Source organism: Quercus suber, unplaced genomic scaffold (genome assembly GCF_002906115.3).
Source record: "Quercus suber isolate HL8 unplaced genomic scaffold, Cork oak 2.0 scaffold_736, whole genome shotgun sequence".
Lineage (NCBI taxonomy): Eukaryota > Viridiplantae > Streptophyta > Magnoliopsida > Fagales > Fagaceae > Quercus > Quercus suber.
In genome coordinates, this window is record NW_027070175.1 from 128,668 (window position 1) to 152,460 (window position 23,793).

General features: G+C 35.4%; 1 protein-coding gene across 6 annotated transcripts; it reads left to right on the top strand.

Annotated features, from left to right (window-relative positions):
* Positions 1–3,463: 3,463 nt before the first annotated feature.
* On the top strand, positions 3,464–22,957 carry LOC111993309 (uncharacterized). 6 transcript variants are annotated; one of them, XM_065766722.1, is made up of 20 exons: positions 4,302–5,768; positions 7,976–8,612; positions 8,709–8,797; positions 8,891–8,989; positions 10,014–10,716; positions 10,845–11,897; positions 12,059–12,119; positions 13,185–15,001; positions 15,653–15,782; positions 15,970–16,090; positions 16,180–16,263; positions 17,255–17,719; positions 18,412–18,507; positions 19,921–20,085; positions 20,260–20,439; positions 20,664–20,777; positions 20,859–21,041; positions 21,747–21,791; positions 22,420–22,498; positions 22,658–22,957. In XM_065766722.1, exons 1-20 carry the CDS (start codon positions 5,685–5,687, stop codon positions 22,660–22,662), a joined length of 6,210 nt encoding a protein of 2,069 aa, XP_065622794.1. In that variant the 5' UTR covers positions 4,302–5,684; the 3' UTR covers positions 22,663–22,957. The 6 variants fall into 6 exon arrangements, with proteins under 6 accessions (XP_065622796.1, XP_065622794.1, XP_065622793.1 ...); XM_065766724.1 differs by lacking the exon at positions 4,302–5,768 and adding an exon at positions 3,464–3,609 and having other exon boundaries at positions 22,420–22,957; XM_065766721.1 differs by having other exon boundaries at positions 10,848–11,897; positions 22,420–22,957.
* Positions 22,958–23,793: the final 836 nt, after the last annotated feature.

Consider the following 23,793-nt stretch of genomic DNA (forward strand, 5'->3'; position numbering starts at 1 on the left):
AAAAAAAAAAAAAAAAAAAAAAAAGAAAAAAGAAAAAAAAAGAAGCTATCATTAAATAAAATAAAAGAAACTAATACACATAGAAGAGAGAATGTGATTCTAATTTCTAACAAAGGCACACCACAATCTCTATTAAAAAAATTTGCTATTCTAGGTAATCATATATATATATATATATATATATGTATATGTGTGTGTCCTATGATTCTAAAAAAAAAAAGGTAATCATATATGTCCTATGGTCCTATCTTGTACATTGTTGGCAATTGGCATGCAAAAAAAAAAGAGAGAGATAATTTTCTAACTGCTTTAAAATAATTCGCACGAATTTTAATTTCTATATAACCATGCACACGGGCCACGGTCAACTTTGCCGTGATACTTGTAGACACCTTATTATGTATTTATCTTTGCATTATGGCAAAGTTGACCGTGGCCCATGGGACTATTATGTAGACACCTTATAATGTATTTATCATTACCTTAATCTTCTGCCTTAATAATAAAATGGTACCTCATTTTGGGATGCAAATGTTAGAGACTTAGAGCCCTAATAAGCAATTAACCACAAGTGCAAGGAAACTAAAATAGAAAATCATAAAATAGTTTTGAAGAGCAATTATTTATGGATAGCCCCCAATTCTATTTTTTTTTTTTAAGTGTGAATTAATTTTCTTGATACTTGTGTACCATTTTTATTGAGAACAAATGATTTTAAATGATTTTTTTTAAACATGATTTAAATGATTAAAATGTGCTATTAATTTTTTTTTTTAAATTATTGTGAAGCTAGCTCGTTCAATCTTTTTGTAAATATTATGTATTTGATAATGTACAAATATTATATTTATCAGAAAAAGGTGTCAATAATCTCTTTGGAAGTGTGCCTGAATTTGCATTGGGATTTTTTTTTCAGGGAAATATTTTTAATTTTAAGGAAGCATGTCCATTTCATTAAAAAGAATGCATTAGATTTTTAGACCGTTTATGGCCGAACCGTTTAATGTTTAAAATATCTTGTTGAGAAGCTTTCTATTTTCTAAAAGTAGATGATTTCTATATCAATTATCAAATATGTGATTCTCCCAAAAAAAAAAAATTTCAAATCAAATATGTGTGATTTTGAGGCAAGTTTGCACGTAAAGCAGGTGCCCGACAATGATTTCATACCTCAAAGGCTCAAACTTAGGATTTCCGATGAACATTTTTTGCATGCATGGATTTTGACATTCCAGATCTCGATTTAATCCAAGTTAGGTACCTTTTAAGAGAGCTAGCAACACCAATGTTTCATTCATACAAAGCTCACGGCTTAATGCCAAGGTTTTCAGACCCGGACTGTTTATTGAACCGTAAAAGGAAGAGGTTCAAGGTTTTTGAGGTCGAACTGGATCAAACCGTGATGACGTCATAATTAATTTAATAATTAATTAAACCCTAAATATAGATATTAAATTTATAAAACTAGCAAAATTGACTAATATATCTATATATGTAAGGGAAATTTAATGATTTTCAAGTATATATTTAATAATTAAATAAGAAAGTTAATAAAATAAAATAATAACCATGAAAACATTAAAATTTATGATTAATTTTTGAAGTAAAGTTGAATATCTTTGAAGGATTTTAATTATAACTTTTTTTTTTTAATTCCTTGTAAGAGATGGATAATTTAATAAGTAGAATAAAATTGTGTTAAGTTGTTTTTATAAAATAAAATAAAATAAAATAAAAAGCTAAGGGGTTGGACCGCATGATTCTCACCGGTTCGTGCGGTCTAACCCTGGTTTTAGGGGTTCACGAAATTAACAAAAAATCCGGTTTTTTAGGCTTAAAAAATCGGTTTTCATTCCGGTTCCCGATTATCACGGTCCGACCTCTTGGTCTAGTCAGGTTCTAAGAACCATGCTTAATGCTTCCAACTTTAACAACTATCAACTTGGTAACGTGGAAACTCTAATATGATATTGTTCAAGTTTGTATTTTTTTTTTAATTTATTGATTTTGCATTGGACGTTAGAAAATTCCACACTTGTAGACTCTCAGAACTAAGCAATTTATGAAATAATAGAACATGGTTTTGAAAAAAAATGTTTGTTTAGCCAACAAGCCACGATTCCAAGTTTAAACTCAACTATTAAATGAGTTAATAAATTCAAACATAATAATGTATTCATGAACATAAGACTTGATTTAACTATATATATATATATATAATTATATTTCATATTATGTTTTTATATGTATATCTGTCTAAAAATAAACTTTTACAGACTTTAAATTAGATTATATAAGTTTGTAAATAAGTTTATATGATATCAAATTATTACTTGTAGTTTATTAATAATAAACAATCCATTTGTAGTAAAAAATTATAGATCTGTGAAGGAGTAACAAATTTAGTCATGATTTTACTATATATAAGAAAAAAAATAAGTTAATCAAGTAGTTTGTAAACAATCTTGAGTATGTTTGATAAGAAAATGAACTAAAATTGAACATGTAATCTTGTTGGTAATGAGCTTAAACTTGGCTCATGTTTGAAATAATATTAAATAACACAAGCCTAAACTTAGATTACTTAGCATGTTTACAGTTCTGCTCAATTTGAAACTTTTCAGATTTGCATTCTAACAATATCTCTCACTTATGTCAATCAAATATCATTTGACCAGGGTCAAAACTATGTCAAACATATCAACAACTAGCAACAAATTGCTAAGTGTTTGGAAATTTTTGTCCTCAATCTTTTGATATCTCACTCGATTTAAATGAATTATGTAGACACCCCACTTTACAACCTGTATTTAATCTCATTTGGAGGGTAAATAGATAATTTCATAAGGTTTATAAATTACTTCACATAAAACAGATCATGAAATCATAAAGATCAAAACAATGGGTAATGAGCTTCAATTGGACCATTGAAAAAGACATTATGAAATAAAGTTTTAAAAACTAAAATATATTCACATTCCTTCTGAAAAAAAAATGCATTCACATAATTGAGTCTAATCACACGTAATTATGGAAATTTTATTTTGATTGGTCCTAAGTGGATTCAATTTTAAATCAATGACATGTCCTGGTCTTATTGGTTTGAACCAAAATTAATGATACAGATGCACATATTTGATTAAATCGATCATCAGCCATTAATGAATCCTTTATTTTTTTAGTAATTAATTTGACAATAATTAGGACCTAATAAAGTTTGATTGAGGTTAGGTGGGTTGAAAATCGAAGAAAAAATGAATGAATCGTGGCTGGTGTTGGGTCCAATCGACACGTGGACTTGATTTCCATATGTTAAGTTGTTAACTGGTAGACAGAGTATGGATCGGCAGTTGGACCCATCTATCTTATATTCCCTTCATTTTTTGGCGTTGCTTGCTTTTCGCACATCTTGACTCTAAGCCAAGCCACCAACCCCCTCAGAACCTTTCCCCCTGCTATAAAAGGCGGTGGAATTCTAATTTGAAAGCACCCACTGCCCTATGGTTCTAGAGGAAACAAAGAAAGACACCTTGTGACCCGTTTTCCTAGTCATACGCATTACGCATACCACGCCGAGCCAATTCCGGTTTTCCTAGTCTCGGATTTGCAGTTGAGTAACTTGTTGTCTTGTTTCACTCTTCAAAAACTTTAGATAAACTCTCCCTCCTCTTGTTTGTTTTTAATTTGAATGCAGATTAGTATAGTTATGTTTTTAGTGTTATAAACATGTGTGGTGTCATTTGTATGGTAGAGATTAGGATCTAAGCACGCCATTTGTTTCAATGTTGTTCTAATGTTGTACACGTTTTCGTGCTTGCATTATTCACATGTTAATGCATATGGTTATGTTACACGATCTTAGAATTCCATGAATTCAATTTCAAAAAAAATGTTTATTTTCCTGTTCTTGTCACTAAACACACACAACCACCATGCTTTAGTTTCCAATTCATCTAATATGATCACATGCTAGAGCTAGAGTACTTTTATAAAATGTTGATTGTTTAAATGATGTTACATGACCATTGATCACCAGTGTATTTATTCAGGTGAGTGTCTAACCTTTTTCCATCTTGTAACTTAGCATCTGAACTTAGATTAAAAGTTCTTATATTAGTACATATTCACGCAGTTTTCAATTTTAAGAATGTAACTAAAACCAAGGCAATGTATTCATCAAAAAAAAAAAAAAAACCCAAGGCCATGTAAGCTTTTATTTTTAAAGATTGTATATAAGACCAAAATCATGTAATGCCTTACTCATATTCAAATTGATATACATTTTTTTTAACCAAATCAATAAAAATGATAAATTTTTCATATAGCTTTCTCATTTTTTAATTATATAAATTAAGTTGAGACTTCAAGAAAAAATCTCGATATAGAGGGAAAAACGTAATTAGTCAAATCATCACGATTCCACCCAACTTGCGTGAGTATGGCCCGACAAGAAAATTGGGCAAATTGAGGTTGATTGTCTTTTACAAATTAGGATAATGAAATGTCACATTGTTGAAAAATGTCATGCTCATTATTTAGAGCGACACTTACTCTGGTTAAATTACAAGATTTTCAATCAGAAGTTTGCCAAACTTTGTCAAAGGTAGGGGGTTTAACCTTGAATTTGCAAGTATTTCTTGTCTTGAAATTTGACTGGGGTAAAAGAGCTCAATCAAACATCAGTTAATCATGATCAAATACAGTCAAACCTCCTCAAACTTGATAAAAGTCTACAGCCTTAAAGGTTTGACCAAGAATTCATGAAGACTTTTGATCTAATTAATTCAATTTTTGAGACTCTAGATCTGGCATGAATGTCCTTACAACTGCACTATTGAATCATTGAATGAATAAATAGTAGGGAAAGTGTTACATTTTTTTTTTGATGAGAAGGGAAAGTGTTACACAGTTGAGTACAATGAGGGATTTGTAATGTGTGAGTAGATTTGGAAACAAAAACACAATCCAGAACAAGTATTCTTCTTTCTTCCCCCAAAATATGGGGGGTGATAAATTATTGTACTTGCAAGGGCATATGCTCCCATTATCCAAACACAACATCATAGTGGCCCCACCTTCCTCCCCTACCATTCTTACTCTCAAGGGTCACCCATCTACCATCCACACGTGTCAACCTCCCATTCGCTGTTTCATTTGGACCCCCACCCCTATCCTCTCTTCTTGGCCTGCTTTACTTGCCTTGTGACGCTACAGTCCTGACTATATACTCTTGACACTTTTCCAACCAAACCACACCCCCAGAGCTTTATTAACAATCAACGGCTCCATTTCAATCATGGTTCTTACAATCACGAAATTATCCAATCCAACGGCCTGAATTCGACAATCAATTACACAGTACACACGCGGCGTGCCAGAGTGGCAGTGCCAATGTCAGTGTCCGGTCAGCTCCGCCTCGAAATACCACACCATCATCAATCAGATGCTCTCACTCTCTCTCTCTCTCTCTCTCTCTTTCTCTCTCTAGATAGTCTAGGGTTTCCATATTGCTTTACAGTTACACTTCACTGATCTCGTCTCTTTATTCTGCGCATGTCTATGTTCTCTGTATTGAAAACTGTGGAAGGACATTTTCTGTGATTGATCTTTTGTGAGTGTTCACTTTGAGCTTCTTTTGGTGGTTTCAATGGAGGAAAGTTAGGGTTTCTTGATTGTTTAGAGTGATGGAGAGCCTGTGGCAGCTCAAATGCAGTTCGACATTGCCGTCCTCATCGACGCCGTCGTCATCACAGGAGCCTCGGGATCAGGTGAGCTATTCGGTGCCGTTTTGCGTTGCATGTGAATGTGATATTGGAGAGGGAATGGCTTTTGCTTTGTTGGTTTGGTACAATGTGATGTTGGGAATGTGAATGTTTAATGGTCAAATGTGTTTTTAGTAACATTTATATATGGTAATTTGGTGTTAATGAGAGTGAGAATTATTAGATAATGGCTATGTCTTTAAGATGTGTATGTATTAACTCTTGTTAATATTAGTTTTTGAACAGTTAATATTAGTATTAACTCTTGTCTCTTTATACCTTCCAATCTTGCAGAATATCATGATTATGGGAGATCAATAGATGTTTGGTCTATAAAGTGTTTTAAAATACATTTATAAAAAAGATAAAATAAAATGTTTAAGTTACATTGTTTTAAATAAATGTTACACAAAATCGTGTGTGTGTGTGTGTGTGTGTGTGTGTGTGTGTGTAATTAGTGATAAGTGATGCTTGGAAATCATATTGAAAGTGAAATGACCTTGATGGAATCACATTAAAAGTTGGGATGTTGAGAATATTGTAAAATGGAATAGAATAATTGATAAAGTAGCTTTTTGAGGTGGTTCAATAGAATAGGATGGCTTTTCCGGATGCGAATGCTCTTATGAGCATTGCCCATGAAATTGTGGCAGTAGTGTAGCCAATCAATGCGCACAAATGTTTGCGAGATATTTTTTAAATTCTATTTTGTTTTGGATTGGTAAATGGAAAGTTTTATTTAAAGAAAGATAAATACAACACAACAGGGGCTGTTAAAAAAAAAGATTTTGTTTAAATTCTTATGGCGTGGAATTGAGTACTAGACTAAAGCAAAGCTTAAGAAGGATTTGATGTTTTGGTAGGTTGCAATTTTGAAATTTGATTGAATTTTATGGTTTGTGTGGACTGTTGGATTTGACATTGAGTTGGGCTTTCGATTTGGAATTGGTTGGTTCAATACCAAATCCATTGTTTGGATCTTTAATCCCCAGCCAAGTCTTTTGACTCTTTCTCTCCACAAAGCAAAGCAAATCTGGTTTTGATGCCAAATTTTATGTTTAGTTGGTTAGTGAATAGACTGTATCATTAAAGGAAACAAGGTCATTATGGGATTATAAAAAAAATATTATATAACATTAATAGATTATACAATATGTAAAGAATGAGAGGACGTAGTTAGTTTATATGTTGTTTTGACATTTTAGCTTAGAATTCTAAATAAATTCCAAACCAATCCAAACTGCTGAATTATATTTCTGTGAAGTTGTGGATCAACGAAATTCAATGACAGAGAAAAAGGAACTGGGCAATGCTGAAAGCTAATTTTACAATTACTGTAAGGAAGAGGATTGAGTTATCTTGAAGAGAGATTATGTACAAACAATTCAAGTATGCCTAAAATTCTGGTGGTCTTGTTGCTCAGATGAGGCCATTTGGTGGAATCAATTATGAATAGATGCTCTAAGAGGGCAATGCCTCTATACTAAAGAAGTATGTTTGGAAACATAGGCTCTGCCCAGCTACAGATGATAGTATAAGTTCTGGGGCCAAAATCTTTCTACACCTGTCTGATGCTTCGTATAAGAGGGCAATGCCTCTATACTGAAGAAGTAGGTTTGGAATTATAGGCCCTGCCAGTTACAGATGAAAGTAGAAATTCTGTAGTACATAGGCTTTGCTCTGTAAAGCCCAATTCCAATTTAGTTTCACAACTTCGCACCAGTGTATCCAAGAGGAAGATTTAGACTCTTTCTTGCGGATTCTTGCCACCAAAGTCTTTCTTGATCCATCTGATGCCCTGTTGTTGTGGCTTTGTTTAAGAGCAGCTGTCAAATTTAATGTGGTGATGTTAAAATATTTTTCTGGCGATACTGCCAATTGGAAGTGATTCATGGATACGGGGAACAAGGGAAGCTACTCTCTTCAAAATTTTAAGAATGAGGGATGAATAATTCGTTAAAATCAAAGTTGGGAGGCTATGACTAGTCTTAACAAGCTTGGAGGAGTAATGGAACACTGGAATTTGTTGACCTTGTTGTCTTTTTATTGGTCTTCTTTTGTGCCTATGGTGTATGTTTCTCCTTTATTGATGAATTTTATGTGATTTAGAATATGTAGATACTAGATACATGTGTGTTCTGTTTTATTAGTTAGAGCTAGACATCATTGTCGAAATTTTTTCATTAATTTGTTTTTTGTTTTATTAAATTTAGATGGAGACAAATATGCTCAGCTATTCTTATCCGCATGTTGCACCAGATTTGAGATCAACAGTGTTTGGAAGGATGCAAGATCATTTCACTACCCATAAGCCTGGCAGTGTAGACCTGGGAAATTCTTTTCTTGCTCTCCTATCTGGGTCACCATCTTTGTTGCAGTGTGATTTTCAGGAACTTTCATGTCCAAAATCATCTGGTTCCTATGGTAAACTTGCTACTAATCACAGCAATGTCAATGTGAATTCTGTTGGAAGTGATATTCCACTGATATCCAGTGGGTTACAGTCAGAATATCTAAGCAATCAAAACCTGCAAAATGGAGAAGATTTATGTCATATTGTTTCAACTAGGGCAGTGGTGAATTCCAATTGCAGTGGCAATTCTGCTTTGCATGATTTTCAGGGATCGGACTTGGCTAAGGCAGTTATTAGCAGTCACATAGTTCCTGGTACTGAGAAAGTGAAGGTTCCTTACTCTTTGAGCGGAGAGTGGCATCATACAATTCCTGTGAAGCTCAGCAGCATGAATGTTCAATGTTCACAAAAGCTGCCTTTAGAGGCAGACTCTTCTATTTCGAAGCATTCATCTAGTTTCATGAGTGGATGCCCTCGTGTGTTTTGCTTGGGTACAAGTGAGTGCATATTGATTCCCATAATTAGTTAAATTATTCATTATATTTTCATCGTATGTGCTCATATCTTATTATTATTTTTTTTAATTTGAAAAGGTGGGTATCTACTTCTCAGCAATACAGGACTTCTTGGTATTGTATGCTCATGCCATTGTTTCCACATGTCCGTGTCTAAATTTTGTGAGGTAACTTCTTCGACTTCCTTTTTATGAGACACTTCTGCATTTATTAATATGTTTTCTTGCTTAGTAAAAGGTTTAATTGCTGTTATTTTGCAGCATTCAGGATTATGTGATGTTAACCCCGGAGATGCCGTTCATATGGACAGTGGAGAGACCATTGCTCAGTGGCGTAAGCTCTACTTCCAGAAATTTGAGGTAAGATGTACTTAACGCTTCAGTGGTTGTTTCATTTCATATGCAAGCATGTGTGCACATTTGGGTAAGGTGTACGTGTTAAAAGACCTGAGTGTGCATGCATACGTAGGCGTCTTCTGTGTATCTACAGATGAATATGCTCATTAGTAATGCTATCCTGTGTTCCTGATTGTTTGTTGTGACATAAGTTCTCTTCTTGTGACTGCTGTTATGCATTTGTTAAAAAATATACTCCCTGCCCTTGGACAAAACTTAATTTAACGTCTTTGTTTGTGTTGGCCTTTAGTCATTCATGTTAGTAGTTTAGTACAGAGATGGCTAATTTGTTGTTCATAAAGTTCTTCTGGTATATTGGTGATTGTTTTTTTATTTCCCATGTAAACCAGGTAGCATGTACACATACCTTTTTCAATATAATCTTTGCACATGATTTTTCAAAACCTTGAATATTGCCTACATGCTGCCCCATGCTTGTCTAAAGTGTGTGAATTTGTAAATGATGGTGTATGTGTCTTGGTATGATGTGATAGCTTCTGATGGTAAAAACGATAATATAATTTAGAAAAGAAACAGGTAGCATAATACATGTGCCTTTTTAAAGATTAAGGAGCATTTCTTCAGATATTTAGTTGCCTCTAGCTAGAAGCCTGTCGGGGAGGAGTTGATGGTCTATTCTCTCATTATGGTACCAAGCCAACATTATGATGTGATAGCCTCGTAGCATAGGTTGGTTTCATTTGATGTAAGAATAACTACACTAATCCCATTTAAACTGTGGTTGAACTAGATGGTGTTTGATATTTTGTGTATGTAATATAAATCTGTATATGCATATGGGCTTGCACCTAAAAGTTAACTTTTTACTAGGATGATGTAGTTGAGTTGAGCATTTATTGCTATGATAGTAGGTTATGTTTTTTAACCACTCATTTTTCCTTATCTTTGGAATTGAGAGTTGTATTCTTATTTGCATGTGTTTGAAGCAACGAGAACACTGGATGGTGATGTTTTTATAATGCTTTAGATTAGGGTTCCAGAAGATCGGAGTGAGTGGGACTGGCCTGAAGGATTATCGGTGACTGCTGGCTTTGTCAAATCGTGTGCGACTATGCCCAATGTGTGCAAGAGCCCTGACTTGCCTCATCCAGTTGGTTCGTCTGGAGGTTTAGTAAGGTCTGGACAGCCTTTAGACCATGCTTTCTTTCCAAAGAACCCTCATACAGACCAGGATTTGCTTATTGATGCTTCACAAAATAAAAAACAGAGGAATGTTCAGGACGGTGACAAATTTCTTCCGAAGAGCTTGAATGGCACATCATGGAGCAATTTGCATGCCATTGGGGATAACCAGATAATGGAGTTCCCTACATCTAGGCGTTCGACCCTGCAAAAGTTTGTTGGTAGTGGACTGGATAGTGGTTGTCAGTCCATTTCTGCTTACAATGATTTTATTATGAAAAATGGAAATTCATCTGTCTCACACTCTGCTTTGCAGAATGTAAGAGACCTTGGTAAAGATTCTGATGTTAACAGAACTAAAAATGTAAAAGGTAGTGTGATTGTGGGCAGGGATGCTCCTTCTTCAAACATTGAGTTAAGGCTTGGGCAGCCATACCAACCCAGTCAGACTTCAGGAAACTTAGTTTTACCAGTTATAGGACCACAGCTATTTGACAAACTTGTCAATCCACCAAAGTCCTGCTTCCATCGGCAGATGATTGATAATGGTTTGTTATAAATATATTTTTTTCTTTGCTCATTTTCTATGGTATATGTGTTATTTTCTTATTCCACCTATTTTCTCCATTTTAGCTGAGCAACCATATAATGGTTACTTTTGTAACTTTTGGTGCAGCAGCCAACTATAGCGATGAAGATAGGCGATATCATCACCGTGATGCTGACCCATTTAATTCCAGCGCAGAAAAAGAACCAAACCAGTTGACTCATGGGAATCACACATTTGGAATTAGTAATGCTATGGATTCTGCTAGACTAGAAAAGTTAAAAGGCAATGTGCCCAAGAGTTCTGTGGTTTTGCCATGTACAGACTTTCATACTCCTACTAAGGACAGTTTACACTTTAAAGCTAATGTTAATATGGTAAATTGCACTGAGCATGTTATGCCTAGGGCACTAAATCGTGAATCTCATGCTGCCGAGTGTGATCCATTCAATGTTTACTGGAATGCTGGTAATGGTTTTGAGAGGCAATTGAATATTCCTGCGTTGGGTTCTCAAAGATTTGTAGACAAGGGTAAGGGGGTGGGATGTGTTGCTGATGTCCCCTATGTTGCAACAGACATAGGATATGGCAATCATAAGCAGGTAGACAATTCAATTTTAGGTGGAAGCAGTGATCCCTTTTTTGCAGCTGTAAATGATAAGAGCTGTTATTCATGTCAGTTGACTAGTATACCACCAGATGTGTCTGATGCCAGAAACTTAGTTAGCTATCTCGAGAAGGTTCCTTGTCTTGGAAGTAGCGGACAAGGTGATCATGTTGCTCTTAGATCGAATTTGCGATCGCAAGGAGTCTCAATGGGATTTCCTTTGGTTACTTCAACTTCTACTTTGGATGGGACTCCATCTTTCTTGAGACAGGATAGTATTGGTGTGAGCCCTTATTTGCTTGATGAGAATTTGAGATTGCTAGCGTTGAGGCAAATAATGGATTTATCCAAGCAACAACATGCATTGTCTTCCCTATTGAACCAAGAACAAGGGAAATTTGGTAGCTCTTCTAATGTACAGCATTCTCTTGTTGACCCTTCAACTTCTCAAGAGCAAAGGCACAGACCTAGTCTTTCCAGTGGACGAGACGTTTCTGAACCCTCCAGGAATTTGCTCCAATCTGCTGCCACTTTCAGGGTGGGTGATGATATTGAAAAAGTGGCTTCTGTGACAGGCAAGTGCATATTTTGTTTTTTATTGTAAATGTAAAAGTTTGGTGAAGCAGGAATCCAAGTATTCCTGTTCCTGCTCGGAGTTAAAATAGTGTTTATGAATGTCTGTACTACTATTGCAATATCTCAACATTGACACTGAAAATTTCGTTACATCCTGAAGGAATTGATGTGCACTGTCAACTTTCTGATGATCCTAGTCTAAATGAGCGGCCCTCGTTAAGGTCAGTTTGGGACATTATTAAGTCAAGTAAAAAGTAAAGTCTAATCACTTTGCTTCATGTATATTCACTTGGACATTGATCTCATAGTTCTTCTAATGGTAAGTCAAGTAAAAAGCAAATTTTTTTTCACATATATTAAATGTATATATGTACATCTGTTAAAATATGGAGACAGAGTGAGAGAGGATAAACATATTTTTTATTGATAATTATACATGCACTTGGTGAGTTTCAAACTCATGACCTCACCCTCCACCTTGTTCTTTCAAGGGGGGTTGGGGTGGGGGGGATCCACCTTGCTCTTTCAAAGGGGGTAGAGAGGACCAATCTTTTATATTTTATTGGTAATTACATGTACCTTGTGGGTTTTGAAACCATGACCTCACCCTCCACCTTGCTCTTACAAGGGAAGGAGGTGCCATTTGAGCCAATTTGTATGAATTGATCAAGCATTTGCTGGTGGCAGAAATTTGTGATGTCATACTAACGTAAATGAAAAATTGCAAATATATTTAGGTTAGTATATACATATGGAAGTATGCATGTGATGGAGTAGGGTGTGGGGGGCTGAGATTAGTCATTACCAAGCTTTAAGAGATCCAATCATAGAATCTGACTAACTATTTTCTGAGGTCATGCTAGTTTTTATTAATTTAATTAAACAGTTAGTATGATTAACTTTTTCACAAGCTATGTTCTAGAGGAAGGAGTGAATGAGATTGGTTTGTGTTAGCAGACTGACTACATTCACTGAATCAATGCTTATTCTCTTTTCATATATAAACCCATATCTGAACTGGCTACACACGATGGTATTCCCTTTAATGTGTCTGTCTGTAATTCTTTAAGGGCACTTGCATTTGGACAACCCTTCTTTCTAATAAATTATTCTCATAAAAAAATGACAATATAGATTTCTGCATTTTCTAATAAGGGCACTCGCATTTGGTCACTGCATTTCTGCATTTTCTAGTGGCTTTGTAAAAATGACAATATAGATCCCATTCATTTGCTCGAGTGAGGTCTGTTCTGCTAACCTTTTGTTCTGGTATTTATTGCTTTTAGACTTGGCAGAAGTGATAACAATGTCAGCAGATCAAGTGAGCATGAAATATGCTTTCAGAGAGTCCCTCACAAAAATTGTCAGGGCAAGTGCAGCTGTGAAGCGAGCACAAATAATTTAGGAAGAAATTTTGATTCACAAGTTGGTAGCTCTTTCAATGCCTTTAAGGAGCAGATGGGAACCTGCAGTGGTGAAGCCTCAATTATTATGAATTCTAAATTTGCTAAAGATCATTTTCTGCTAAGGGATGCAAATATTTCCTCAGAACGAAGTGGGAAGTTGAATGGGCAACTTCATAGAAACAGAGTTTGTCATGCATCTGAGTGGAGAGATGTGCCAAGCAAGGTGAAAGGGGTTCGTAACGCAATAGTTGTAGAGCGGTTGGCTAATGTGTTGGATCGAAGAGGAAATGATGGTAGTCAACTTAAAGATGCTTCTGCTAAATGCTTCAATGGAGCAGTGCAAATTGCTGGCTCCTTAAAAGAGCTAGAAAATTCAAATGTTTCATCAGGATGTTCTGCCCCTGCTGTTACACAGTCATCAATTGAGGTTAACAATATAGAATTTTCTACTATTGATGCTGGGGATACTGGATATGTAAGCAATGATATAGTTGATGAAGGATCAGGCATTGATAAATGCTGGTCATCAGATGATGCACTTGGAAGTGAAAGAAGTGCTGATTTCCTGGGCTCTACCTGTAGGACTAACTTGAGGAAAGAAGGATCCTCCCATGTTCTAAATAATCAATCATCTCGTAGTCTTCTTGATGAGCTTAAGCTCATGGATTCCTTGACATGGAAGAAAGACCGAAATCAAATCCATAGTTGGCATCAAATCCATACTGGGCTTGCAATTTATGAGAAAAGCAATCCATCACGAAAGATGGTTAGCAGCCTGAAATCGGGGAAGAGAAAGAGAGCAATGAAATTGAAGATGCTGAGTGCCTCATTTCCCTCTGCAGCTCATTCCGTAAAACCATATCAAAATCCCAATTCTGCTGAATTGCCCTCCTGTTCATCCAAAGATATTCAGTTGGTTATTCAATCTGACCAGGGGACCTCTCTTGTTTCTGGGTCTTGTATCATTCGACCTAATTCCAAACGTAGATTTTCTTCGGCCACAACACACTCTCATAAAAGAGGAGTGAGGGAAGATGATAATCAAACAGAATTAAATGGTGATGCAGACTTTTGTAAAAACCCTGAAGTCTCAGGCAGAAAGAAGTTGAGAAAGTGTTTCACATCGGGCACTTTCAGGAAATTTCGGATGCAAGAATCAACTCATGAAGAGGCTGAAGAGACTGAGAAAGACAATTCAGTAGGTTGTGTAGGGACACCTAGTCGACAATTAAATCTGTGTTCAAGGAAGGCCAGACTGGTAGTATGTGGAAAATATGGTGAAATTTCAAATGGAAAAGATGTGTCAAAGCCAGCAAAAATTGTTCCTCTCAGCAGGATTCTTAAAACTGCCAGAAGATGTACACTCCCCAAAAATTGCAAACCCAGACTGAATTCCACGAGGGAGTTGAGAAAGGCAAACTCTACTAGAATTGATTTATGCTGTGATAAATTCACTGATTTGAAGAATGGAAGCAGTGTAGCAATTTGTGATAAAATAAATCTCGACAATTCTACAGAAGAAACGGACAAGGCATGGTGCGGTGAAGATGAGCAATTTGCTAAATCCATTTTGGTGAAAGAGAATGATGATAAAAGAGAGAAAGATTATATTATTCGACACAGTAATGCTCCTTTGCAATCGAAGCTTAAGTGTAAGGAAATTCGCAAACGCAGCATTTATGAGCTGACAGTTAAAGGTAAAAATAGAATGTTAACTGCTTTTTCTTTATAAAATAAATAATTTTATTTATATATTAATTATTATTATTATTATTTAAGGTTTATTTTCTTTCTCCCAATATAATAGGAATACTCTGTTTGTACTCTCGAATGTTTTTTTAAATCTTCTTGATTTCTTCAAATTTACTCCCTCAACTAAGTTTAATGTTGTACTTTTATATTTGATTTTCAGTATCACAATTTTAGTTTGGAGAGCTGAATAATGCATTACAAATTTTATTGAATTGTTGATAGCCTTTAGCCCTGAAAATGGGTGTCCTTTATTTTTTTTGAATGGCTTTGGGTGTTGATAATGACAACCCATTTAAGAAACAAGTTTTTACAGCTGGGTGACTGTATAGCTACCTGACATATTAGCAGAGTGCATTGCTTTCACCTGTTATGGTGACTGCCTTCTACTGTTGTACTTAGCCCTGCTTCCGATGCTAATACTTCTGAGAGGGTTGATCAGAACTGATTGGTGGATTAACAGTTGATGCTCCTTGCGCTAGAAAAAAATGGCTTTATTGTTATCTGTACTTATATGCACATCATATCACCATTTTACATTGAACCTTTTGACATGGGCATTTGTCTGTTACATCATCGATATTTTTGCTCATTATCAGGAAATAAATATAGTTCCAAAAGTTTTCCATGTTCGAAGATGTCAAAGTGCACACCAGAAATGAAGGTGGGGAAAATTTTGAAGAATGCTGAAGATAGCAAGCGTGGATTATGCAAAGTTTATTCTAACAAGTAAGCAGGCAAAAATTGATCCTTGTGACCAATTTGATCAAACTTATGTTATATATACTTGTATGGCATCGAAGATTGGAAGCTTGAATAGATTGTGATTTTGGATCCAATTTATAATTTGGGATGGTTTACTCACAAGCTGCAATTTTAATATGAATTGATTTTGATCATAATGGTTGTGTTACAGATCTACTGAAGAGCACAAGTGCCTGCCCACTTCAAGTTCTGCTGCATTCTGCTGTGTTTGTGGAAGTTCAAACCAAGATGATATTAATTGCTTATTAGAGTGCAGTCGATGTTTAATCAGGGTATGTAGCCACTAAAATCATGTCAATTTGAACTTCTTCTTTGTGCTACTGGTAATGATTCAATGATATTGATGTGTCATGATAAGCAGGTGCATCAAGCTTGCTATGGTGTTTCCAAAGTACCTAAAGGTCGCTGGTATTGCAGACCATGCAGGACAAATTCAAAAGATATTGTAAGAGACCTGAATATTCATAATATAATTTGTCATCTAACTCAACTTGTCAACTGCTGTCATCAGTTACTTATTTTTTGTGCTCTCTCTAATATGAGTCTCTCTCTTGCTCTCTAGCTCTTAGTTTGTATATACACAGACACAGACACAGAAGTATTGTTTGTTATCTCATTCTCAGGTTCTTTCCTGCCATGATTCAAGCTGCAACAGAGTGGTCAACTCTAGCCCTGTATGGTAGACACTGACACTATGTTGCCACAACTGCACATCCATGGTCTCACTTTTGCCATCTCTTGGCCAATACTACCACTTACACAGCCACCTTTTCATGATAATATTAGTCTCAGTAATGCTTCAAGAACTTGCTCAAACATGCTTCCATTTTGAGATTATTGGTGAGTTGGTGTATGACAAATTAGGGATTTGCTGATGTGGGCTTGCGGTGGGTTAAGGTTTAGGAGGATTTGTAGATCCAGGGTTTAAATTTTTAGAAGAAAAGGTTGGAGCTCAAAATTAGCTAGGGTTTAACAGGTTTCTTTTAATGATTATTTTAACTAGTCGTCAGTTATTTGATGACTTTGATGAGTCACTTGCACTTCTCAATGGAGATAAGTTTGGGCTTAGCTATTTCAATGACGACTTTCTTACATTCATGTACAAGACGATCTATAAGATCTTTAAAGGGGCGTAAGCATAACCTTGTAGTTCATCTATGTTCTCCAGACTTCTTTCCATATTAATCAATTATGAGAACTTGCTTACTGAATATAACAATTCAATTTAGTGACCTGAGGATAAGTATATCCGGGGATGTGGGTTTTCTTCCAGATATTGGTTTTGTGATGAGTTGTATGAAAACCGATACTGTTTTCTTTGTACATATATTTTTGCATATTGTTGGCACTGACTTAAGATAGCTAGTTGTGTTTCTCTGCCATATATATCTTGTGATTCCCTAATGCCTTTGTTATTTTGGTTTATTGCCACCTAGGTTTGTGTGCTCTGTGGCTATGGAGGTGGGGCCATGACTCGAGCATTGCGAAGTCGCACAATTGTGAAAAGCATTTTGAAAGCTTGGAACTGTGAAGCAGATTGCAGACATAAGAACATGATTTCTTCTGCCGAATCTATACAAAATGAACAAACTACATTGCACTCCTCAGGTTCTGGACTTGATGGGAATTCATTTTCTGTTCTACAACCTGAAAATATAAAGTCATCAGCTATAGCAGTGAGGAAAATGGATTTGCAAAAACAATTGGACGTTGAACAGGACTCCCCTTGTGCTAGTAATATAAAGGTACATAACAGCATAACAGTGGGAGTACTTGATTCAACAGTTAAGCAGTGGGTTCATATGGTTTGTGGGCTTTGGACTCCCGGAACACGGTGCCCCAATGTTGAAACCATGAGTGCTTTTGATGTATCTGGTGCTTCAAGTCCTAGAGCTAATGTGGTAAGAAATTGTGCTTAAGAACACTTTAGACAAGAGTATGGCTTATACTATCACATACTTCAGAAGTTAACATGGATTTTGAAATAGTTGTTCTGATAACCAAGCAGTTTATTGTTATGGTTAGTGGATTTTCATGCATGTATGGAAATTAGCTTAATTTCTAATTTTTCACATGGTTCTCTGTATCTTGTGACACACAAATGGTACTTTTTGTATGTAAACCCAATGTATCTATTTCGTTTATCTTGACTGTACCTAATTATAAGATGTAACACATGGTATGAGACAAAGAAGTGCCCTACTGGCTGTTTTTGACTATTCTGTAATTTTTTTTCTTTTATCTTAGAGGAAACTGTAGCATTTGAAGACTTGTTAATTTTACTTCTCTACAAGGGCTCAGAAGACTTGTGCTAGAAATTTGGGACCTATTAGAACTAAAAGCTCATTATGCTCTTTCATAAAATAATATAGTTCAGCTTGTTGACCTACATGTTTTACTGGATTCTCTTAAGTTAAAAGTGGAAATTCTTACCTATCCCAAAAAAAAAAAAAAATAGTGGAAATTCTTGTGACTGGTAAGATATTATTCCTGAAAACTATAATGCATTGGACTCTCATGATTTGAAACTATTTTGTTGTTATGTGTTCAGAATTTTTAGTAGTTTTCTTTATGTTTGCCATTTGTTTTCCAGGCTTGCTCTTTGTGCAATCGGTCAGGTGGTTCATGTATAAAGTGCAGGGTTTTGAGTTGCTCAATTCAATTTCATCCATGGTGTGCTCATCAAAAGGTTTCTACCCTTCAATAGTTTAGACCTTGAATTCATTTAGCAGCATTTATGATCCTTCTTATCATAAGTATTCTCGTGGAGCCTTTTGCTGTCTTGATTTCCTACATACTTCTCATGTATCCCTTACTGAAATATTTTTAATTGGGCATGTCTATTTAAGCCTTAAGGTACACTAATAAGGGAACTTCTTGATCTTATATGAACTTTCTGCAGAGTATTGAAATGCTTGGTTTTTCATTAGTAAAAAGAGGCCAACTTTTTGCGAAGGATTGAAATGCTTAACTTGATTATCATGAGTTAAAAAAGGCCAAATTTTTGCAAAGGATTGAAATGCTTAACTTGGTTTTTCATGAGTAATAAAAAGCCCAACTCCCATTTTGAGTTACCATATTTTTTTCTGCACACTGTAAAACACTTCTATATGAACAAAATTTTTGTGGTGTGGTTTTGTAAGAGGTGTGAAGCCTTATGTGGTGTCTGTGATCCATATGGAACTGTGGACCTTGTGTTCTTGTTGTTGATTAGACTGTCTTATTTATCTTGAATGGTTAAGGGAATTTCTAAGATAATACATTTCGCTTAAAAATGGTTTTGTGAAATCTTTGCATGTAACTACATCTCTACTTGCTTTAGTTTGTAGGCTACTTTACTAGGTTATTTCTGCCTACTTTAATAGGTCTGATTATCTACTGACACTTATGCTCCTGAGATCCTATGGTATTTTCCTTTGATGTTATCAACACTACCTTGAGTATGCTACCCTTTGATCTTCTCCTGTGTTTGCAATTCATGTATAACATTCCATTGATTTGTTCATGATGGATGTTTTAGTCAATACCTTGCTAATACTCAAATAATGTATTGGGTTGCCATGTGTAGGGTAATGTTATCTCTCAAATCAAATGGTTCCTTTCACATCTTTAATACATTTTCACTTAGGTGGCATTAGGACTTTGTGCAACTGAGTTGTCTATATTTTTTGATAGGATAGTTTTTACCAGAAGTGGCTTAGTGCTTTTTGTTTGTTAATTTAGTTATACATTATGAAAAGATGTATATTAATTGCTTAATTTAGCCATGATAACCTGGAAAAGTTTTTATCTGGCATACAACTGACTTGTTTATTGTCTGATTTACGAGGAACGTGAGATAGCTTGTCCTTTCAATGGGCATAGATATTTGTTTGTCTTGACCTGCCATTTACTTGAAGTCTGAACGCTTGTTTTAAACTTTTGTTTTGTCCGAATGTTTCATGGTGCTTTTACTGAACTCTCATTATTTTTTTTTTAAAATTAATTTGTCAAGTTTATTCAGGAGAATTGATTTCCAAATAAAAGAAAAATGACTTTGTTGACGGTCATTGCTGATCACTTCTTTGTGTCCTGATCACTTCTTTTTGTGCACATTACACAGGGTCTGTTGCAAAGTGAGGTTGAAGGTGTTGATAATGAAAGTGTTGGGTTTTACGGAAGATGTGTGCTTCATGCTACATACCCCACTACTGGGTCTGCCTGTGATCCCATCAACAGTGAGATTGGTTGTCAGGGAGAAAAAGAGTTTGCCTGTGCTAGGACGGAGGTATTCTTCCAACTAATCGAGGTTTTCTTTCTGAGGGTTTTTTGTTTTTGTTTTTGTTTTATTTGGGAGAGAAATAGAGGTTTTTTTTTTTGTTGGGGGAGGGGGGGGGGGGCAGGGCGCAATTCTGCTCTTTGAGGACCTGAGCCATATATATATCTTTTTGTACTGTCATAGGGTTACAAGGGCCGCAAAAGGGATGACCCCCAGAATGATCTTTATGGTCCATCAAAAGGCAAGGGTGGATGCCTTGTTCCTCAGGAACAGTTAAATGCTTGGATTCACATTAATGGGCAGAAGACGTGCACACAGGGGCTTCCAAAGCTGGCAATATCAGATATTGAGCATGATTGTCGGGTACATTCTAGTTGCTTATGTAGTACTACGTTACATTGGTTTTATAAAAGATAGAATTGTGTATTTTTTCCCCTTTCATAGTCCCTTGTTTTTTTTTCTTGGCAGATTTGCTAATTGAAATTTGTGTTTTTCAAGGTGCTGAATTTTACCAGACGATTAGATTATGAATTTGTGATTAACTCATGTTTTGATTCTCACTATAGCTTTTCCTTGTTTCTGTGCAGAAAGAATATGCTCGCTACAAACAAGCAAAAGGTTGGAAACACTTGGTTGTATACAAGTCTGGCATTCATGCCCTTGGTCTTTACACATCTCGGTTCATTTCCCGTGGTGAAATGGTTTGATCTTCTTACCCCTTAAGTCATAGATCCGCAGGTTTGCTATGTTGGATTCATGATATATATATCATGCTTTTGTAGGTTGTTGAATATGTTGGTGAGATAGTGGGTCTACGCGTGGCTGATAAAAGAGAAAATGAGTATCAGTCTGGGAGAAAACTTCAGTACAAGAGTGCTTGCTACTTCTTCAGGATAGATAAAGAGCATATCATTGATGCTACCCGCAAAGGGGGGATTGCTCGTTTTGTGAATCACTCATGCCTGGTAATTGTGATTGAGGCTTTCTTGCTTAAGAATTTAGCTATAAGACAATGATTTATTTAACATTAACCATTATTCCAAAACTTTAGGAAATGTTAAAATTTCTAGCATGTATCTGAAGCAAGGATTTTTTAAATTTACTTATGTCGAATAGTATACTAGTCTTGACTGGTTGTATTGGGTTCCAGCTACTATTGACGCCCCCAATCACTTGTAACGAAAGAAGACAAATTAAACACAGAAAGCTTCTGGTTATGAATTGCTATTATATTTAAATAAAAATTTGGAAAATTTAACCCAAAAAAATTTATATTGGCATAGAAAGAATAAAAAGATTGAGTTTGAATATAGTCAGATTTGTGTTATGCTTATAAAAAAACAAAAACAAAAACAAAAAAGTCAGATTTGTGTTAGTTTTTTTGGCTTCTCGAAATGATTTTGATAGGGATGGTTTTTCTTCCACAAAATTGGCTTTCCTGGCCAATGAGCTTTAAGCTCAAGTGGCACGTCCTCCCCTTATAAGTTACAAGTTCTAGGTAGAGAATGGGGTTGTGGGTTCAAGACTTGTTGTGTACAGGTGTAACTTACCAATAAATAATAAAAAAAGGCTTTTCTGAACTTGTGCAAAGAAGTCATTTCTGTGGTGTTATCTAACCATTCTGTGCTTCAACTCAGTTTTCTTACTTGATTTTGAATTGATGTAACCAGCCAAATTGCGTCGCCAAAGTGATATCTGTGAGAAATGAAAAGAAGGTAAGTTGGAACTTAGTTCTGATCTTCCATTATTTTTCTCCATGGTTGCTATAGTTCATTTTATGTGGCCATGGCTGTGAAAGAAGAATGGTAGTGTGTTTTCTGGTTGTCTTATGCGAGTTAATCATTTGTTTGGTCTGGAATTTGGATACCATGGTTAATGTGACTACAAACTATGCAACAGGGACTTAACTACTTCTAGCATTTATATTTATTTAATATGGTTGGGCATGTTTCAAGCAGCATTACCTATTGCACATATTTATTTGAGGTCACTAATATCTTGTATATTATCCCTATTACCCAGGTGCTTTAATAATAGCATCACTTGCTTTCTGAGAAAATCCTTCCTCCCTTACTTGAAAGATAATCCTCCAGTTAATGTAATTTATGGCCAGATTTATCCACTTTAGACAAACTTACACTTCATTTTTGAAGTTCCACAGAAACATGGTTGGTAATATTAATCTATTAGCGGGTACCCATTAGAAATCACTGTAGTGATCATCACATGTCATTATTCCATAAAATTGCGTGTAGATTGTCCCTTGCATTTTAACTTGTATGATGCTCTGAAGCTTTGGGAATGCTGGAACACTGGATTACTTGATGGTTTCTTGGTTTGCAGGTTGTCTTTTTTGCTGAAAGAGACATATTTCCTGGGGAAGAGATAACATATGACTATCATTTTAACCATGAGGATGAAGGTAAGAAGATTCCATGTTTTTGCAAATCAAAAAACTGTAGGCGCTTTTTGAACTGAGATAATATGAACCCAATTCCTTGTAAAAAGAAGTCATTTAAAAAAAAAAAAAAAAAACCATTATATGGGTTGTTGATTTACGGCCTTCACTGCCATAAAATAGGATGAGGACATAGTCCTGAAATTTTGACTCTGGCCAGAAAACATGCACATGTGCAAGCAGAAGTTACCTACCATGAAGGAATCTGATGGTAGATGACCCTGAGATTTTCCTCTCTCTTGTGTGAGTGTGTGCATGTGTGCATGCACATCAGCTGCACATGCAATTCAAGTATGCTTTTATGCATTATTTATCAGTCATATTAAGTTTCTCTATTTCACCCCATGAGAATGTATATGGTTAAACAGATATTTTACAGAAAGATGGCCCAAAAAGAAATCCATTACTACAAATTTTTTGTTACTTTTATTGCTTTATGGAAACCATCCAGAAAATGGAGAAAGATATGGAAAAATGTTTGCAGAAAAAGAATCTCAGTTTATCTGTCCTAGCCTCCTAGGTCCGGATCCTTGAAATTTGCTTGTATATTCCCATGATAAGTATGCTTAAATGCACATTATATCACTGTCATATTAAGCTGCTCTATTTCACGCCAAGAGAATGTAGATGGTTAAACAAATATTTTACAGAAAGATGATGCCAAAAAATAAATCCATTACCATTACCGCAAATTCTGCAAATTCTTTGTTACTTTTGTTGCTGAAAGGAAACCATCCAGAAAGTGGCAAAAGATGTGGAAAAATGCAAGCATAAAAAGTATCTCAGTTTATCAGTCCTAGCCTCCTAGGTCCTTCTGACCCTCCAAATTTGCCTGTCAACTCCCTTGATATGGTAAAAATGTTGTTGGAAACATGCCACCCGCTAGATATGTTATCCCTTGTCAAATACTTTGAACGGATACAGGGGTTTCTGCCCATTATATTGATAACCCCTTGGATTTTCAGTTGTAGCGATGTTTTCTAAAACTTATTTTTTGTATAAATCTGGTTCATCTATCAATATGTTTTCATAAATTGCATGCTATGGGAATTAAATGATCTACGTGACATGCATGAGTTTTCTGAACAATCGAGTTCCAAATTATTGTATAGCAGAGAAATTAGTAGGGATGGTACCCGACTTAACTCTAGCAATAAGGGTTTAGAATATTTAAATGGGAATGGGTTGGTTTAGGGTTTGGAATAGTTTACGACTTTATGTTGAAAGGGTTTTGATAGTTAGGATTTTCAAATCCTTGA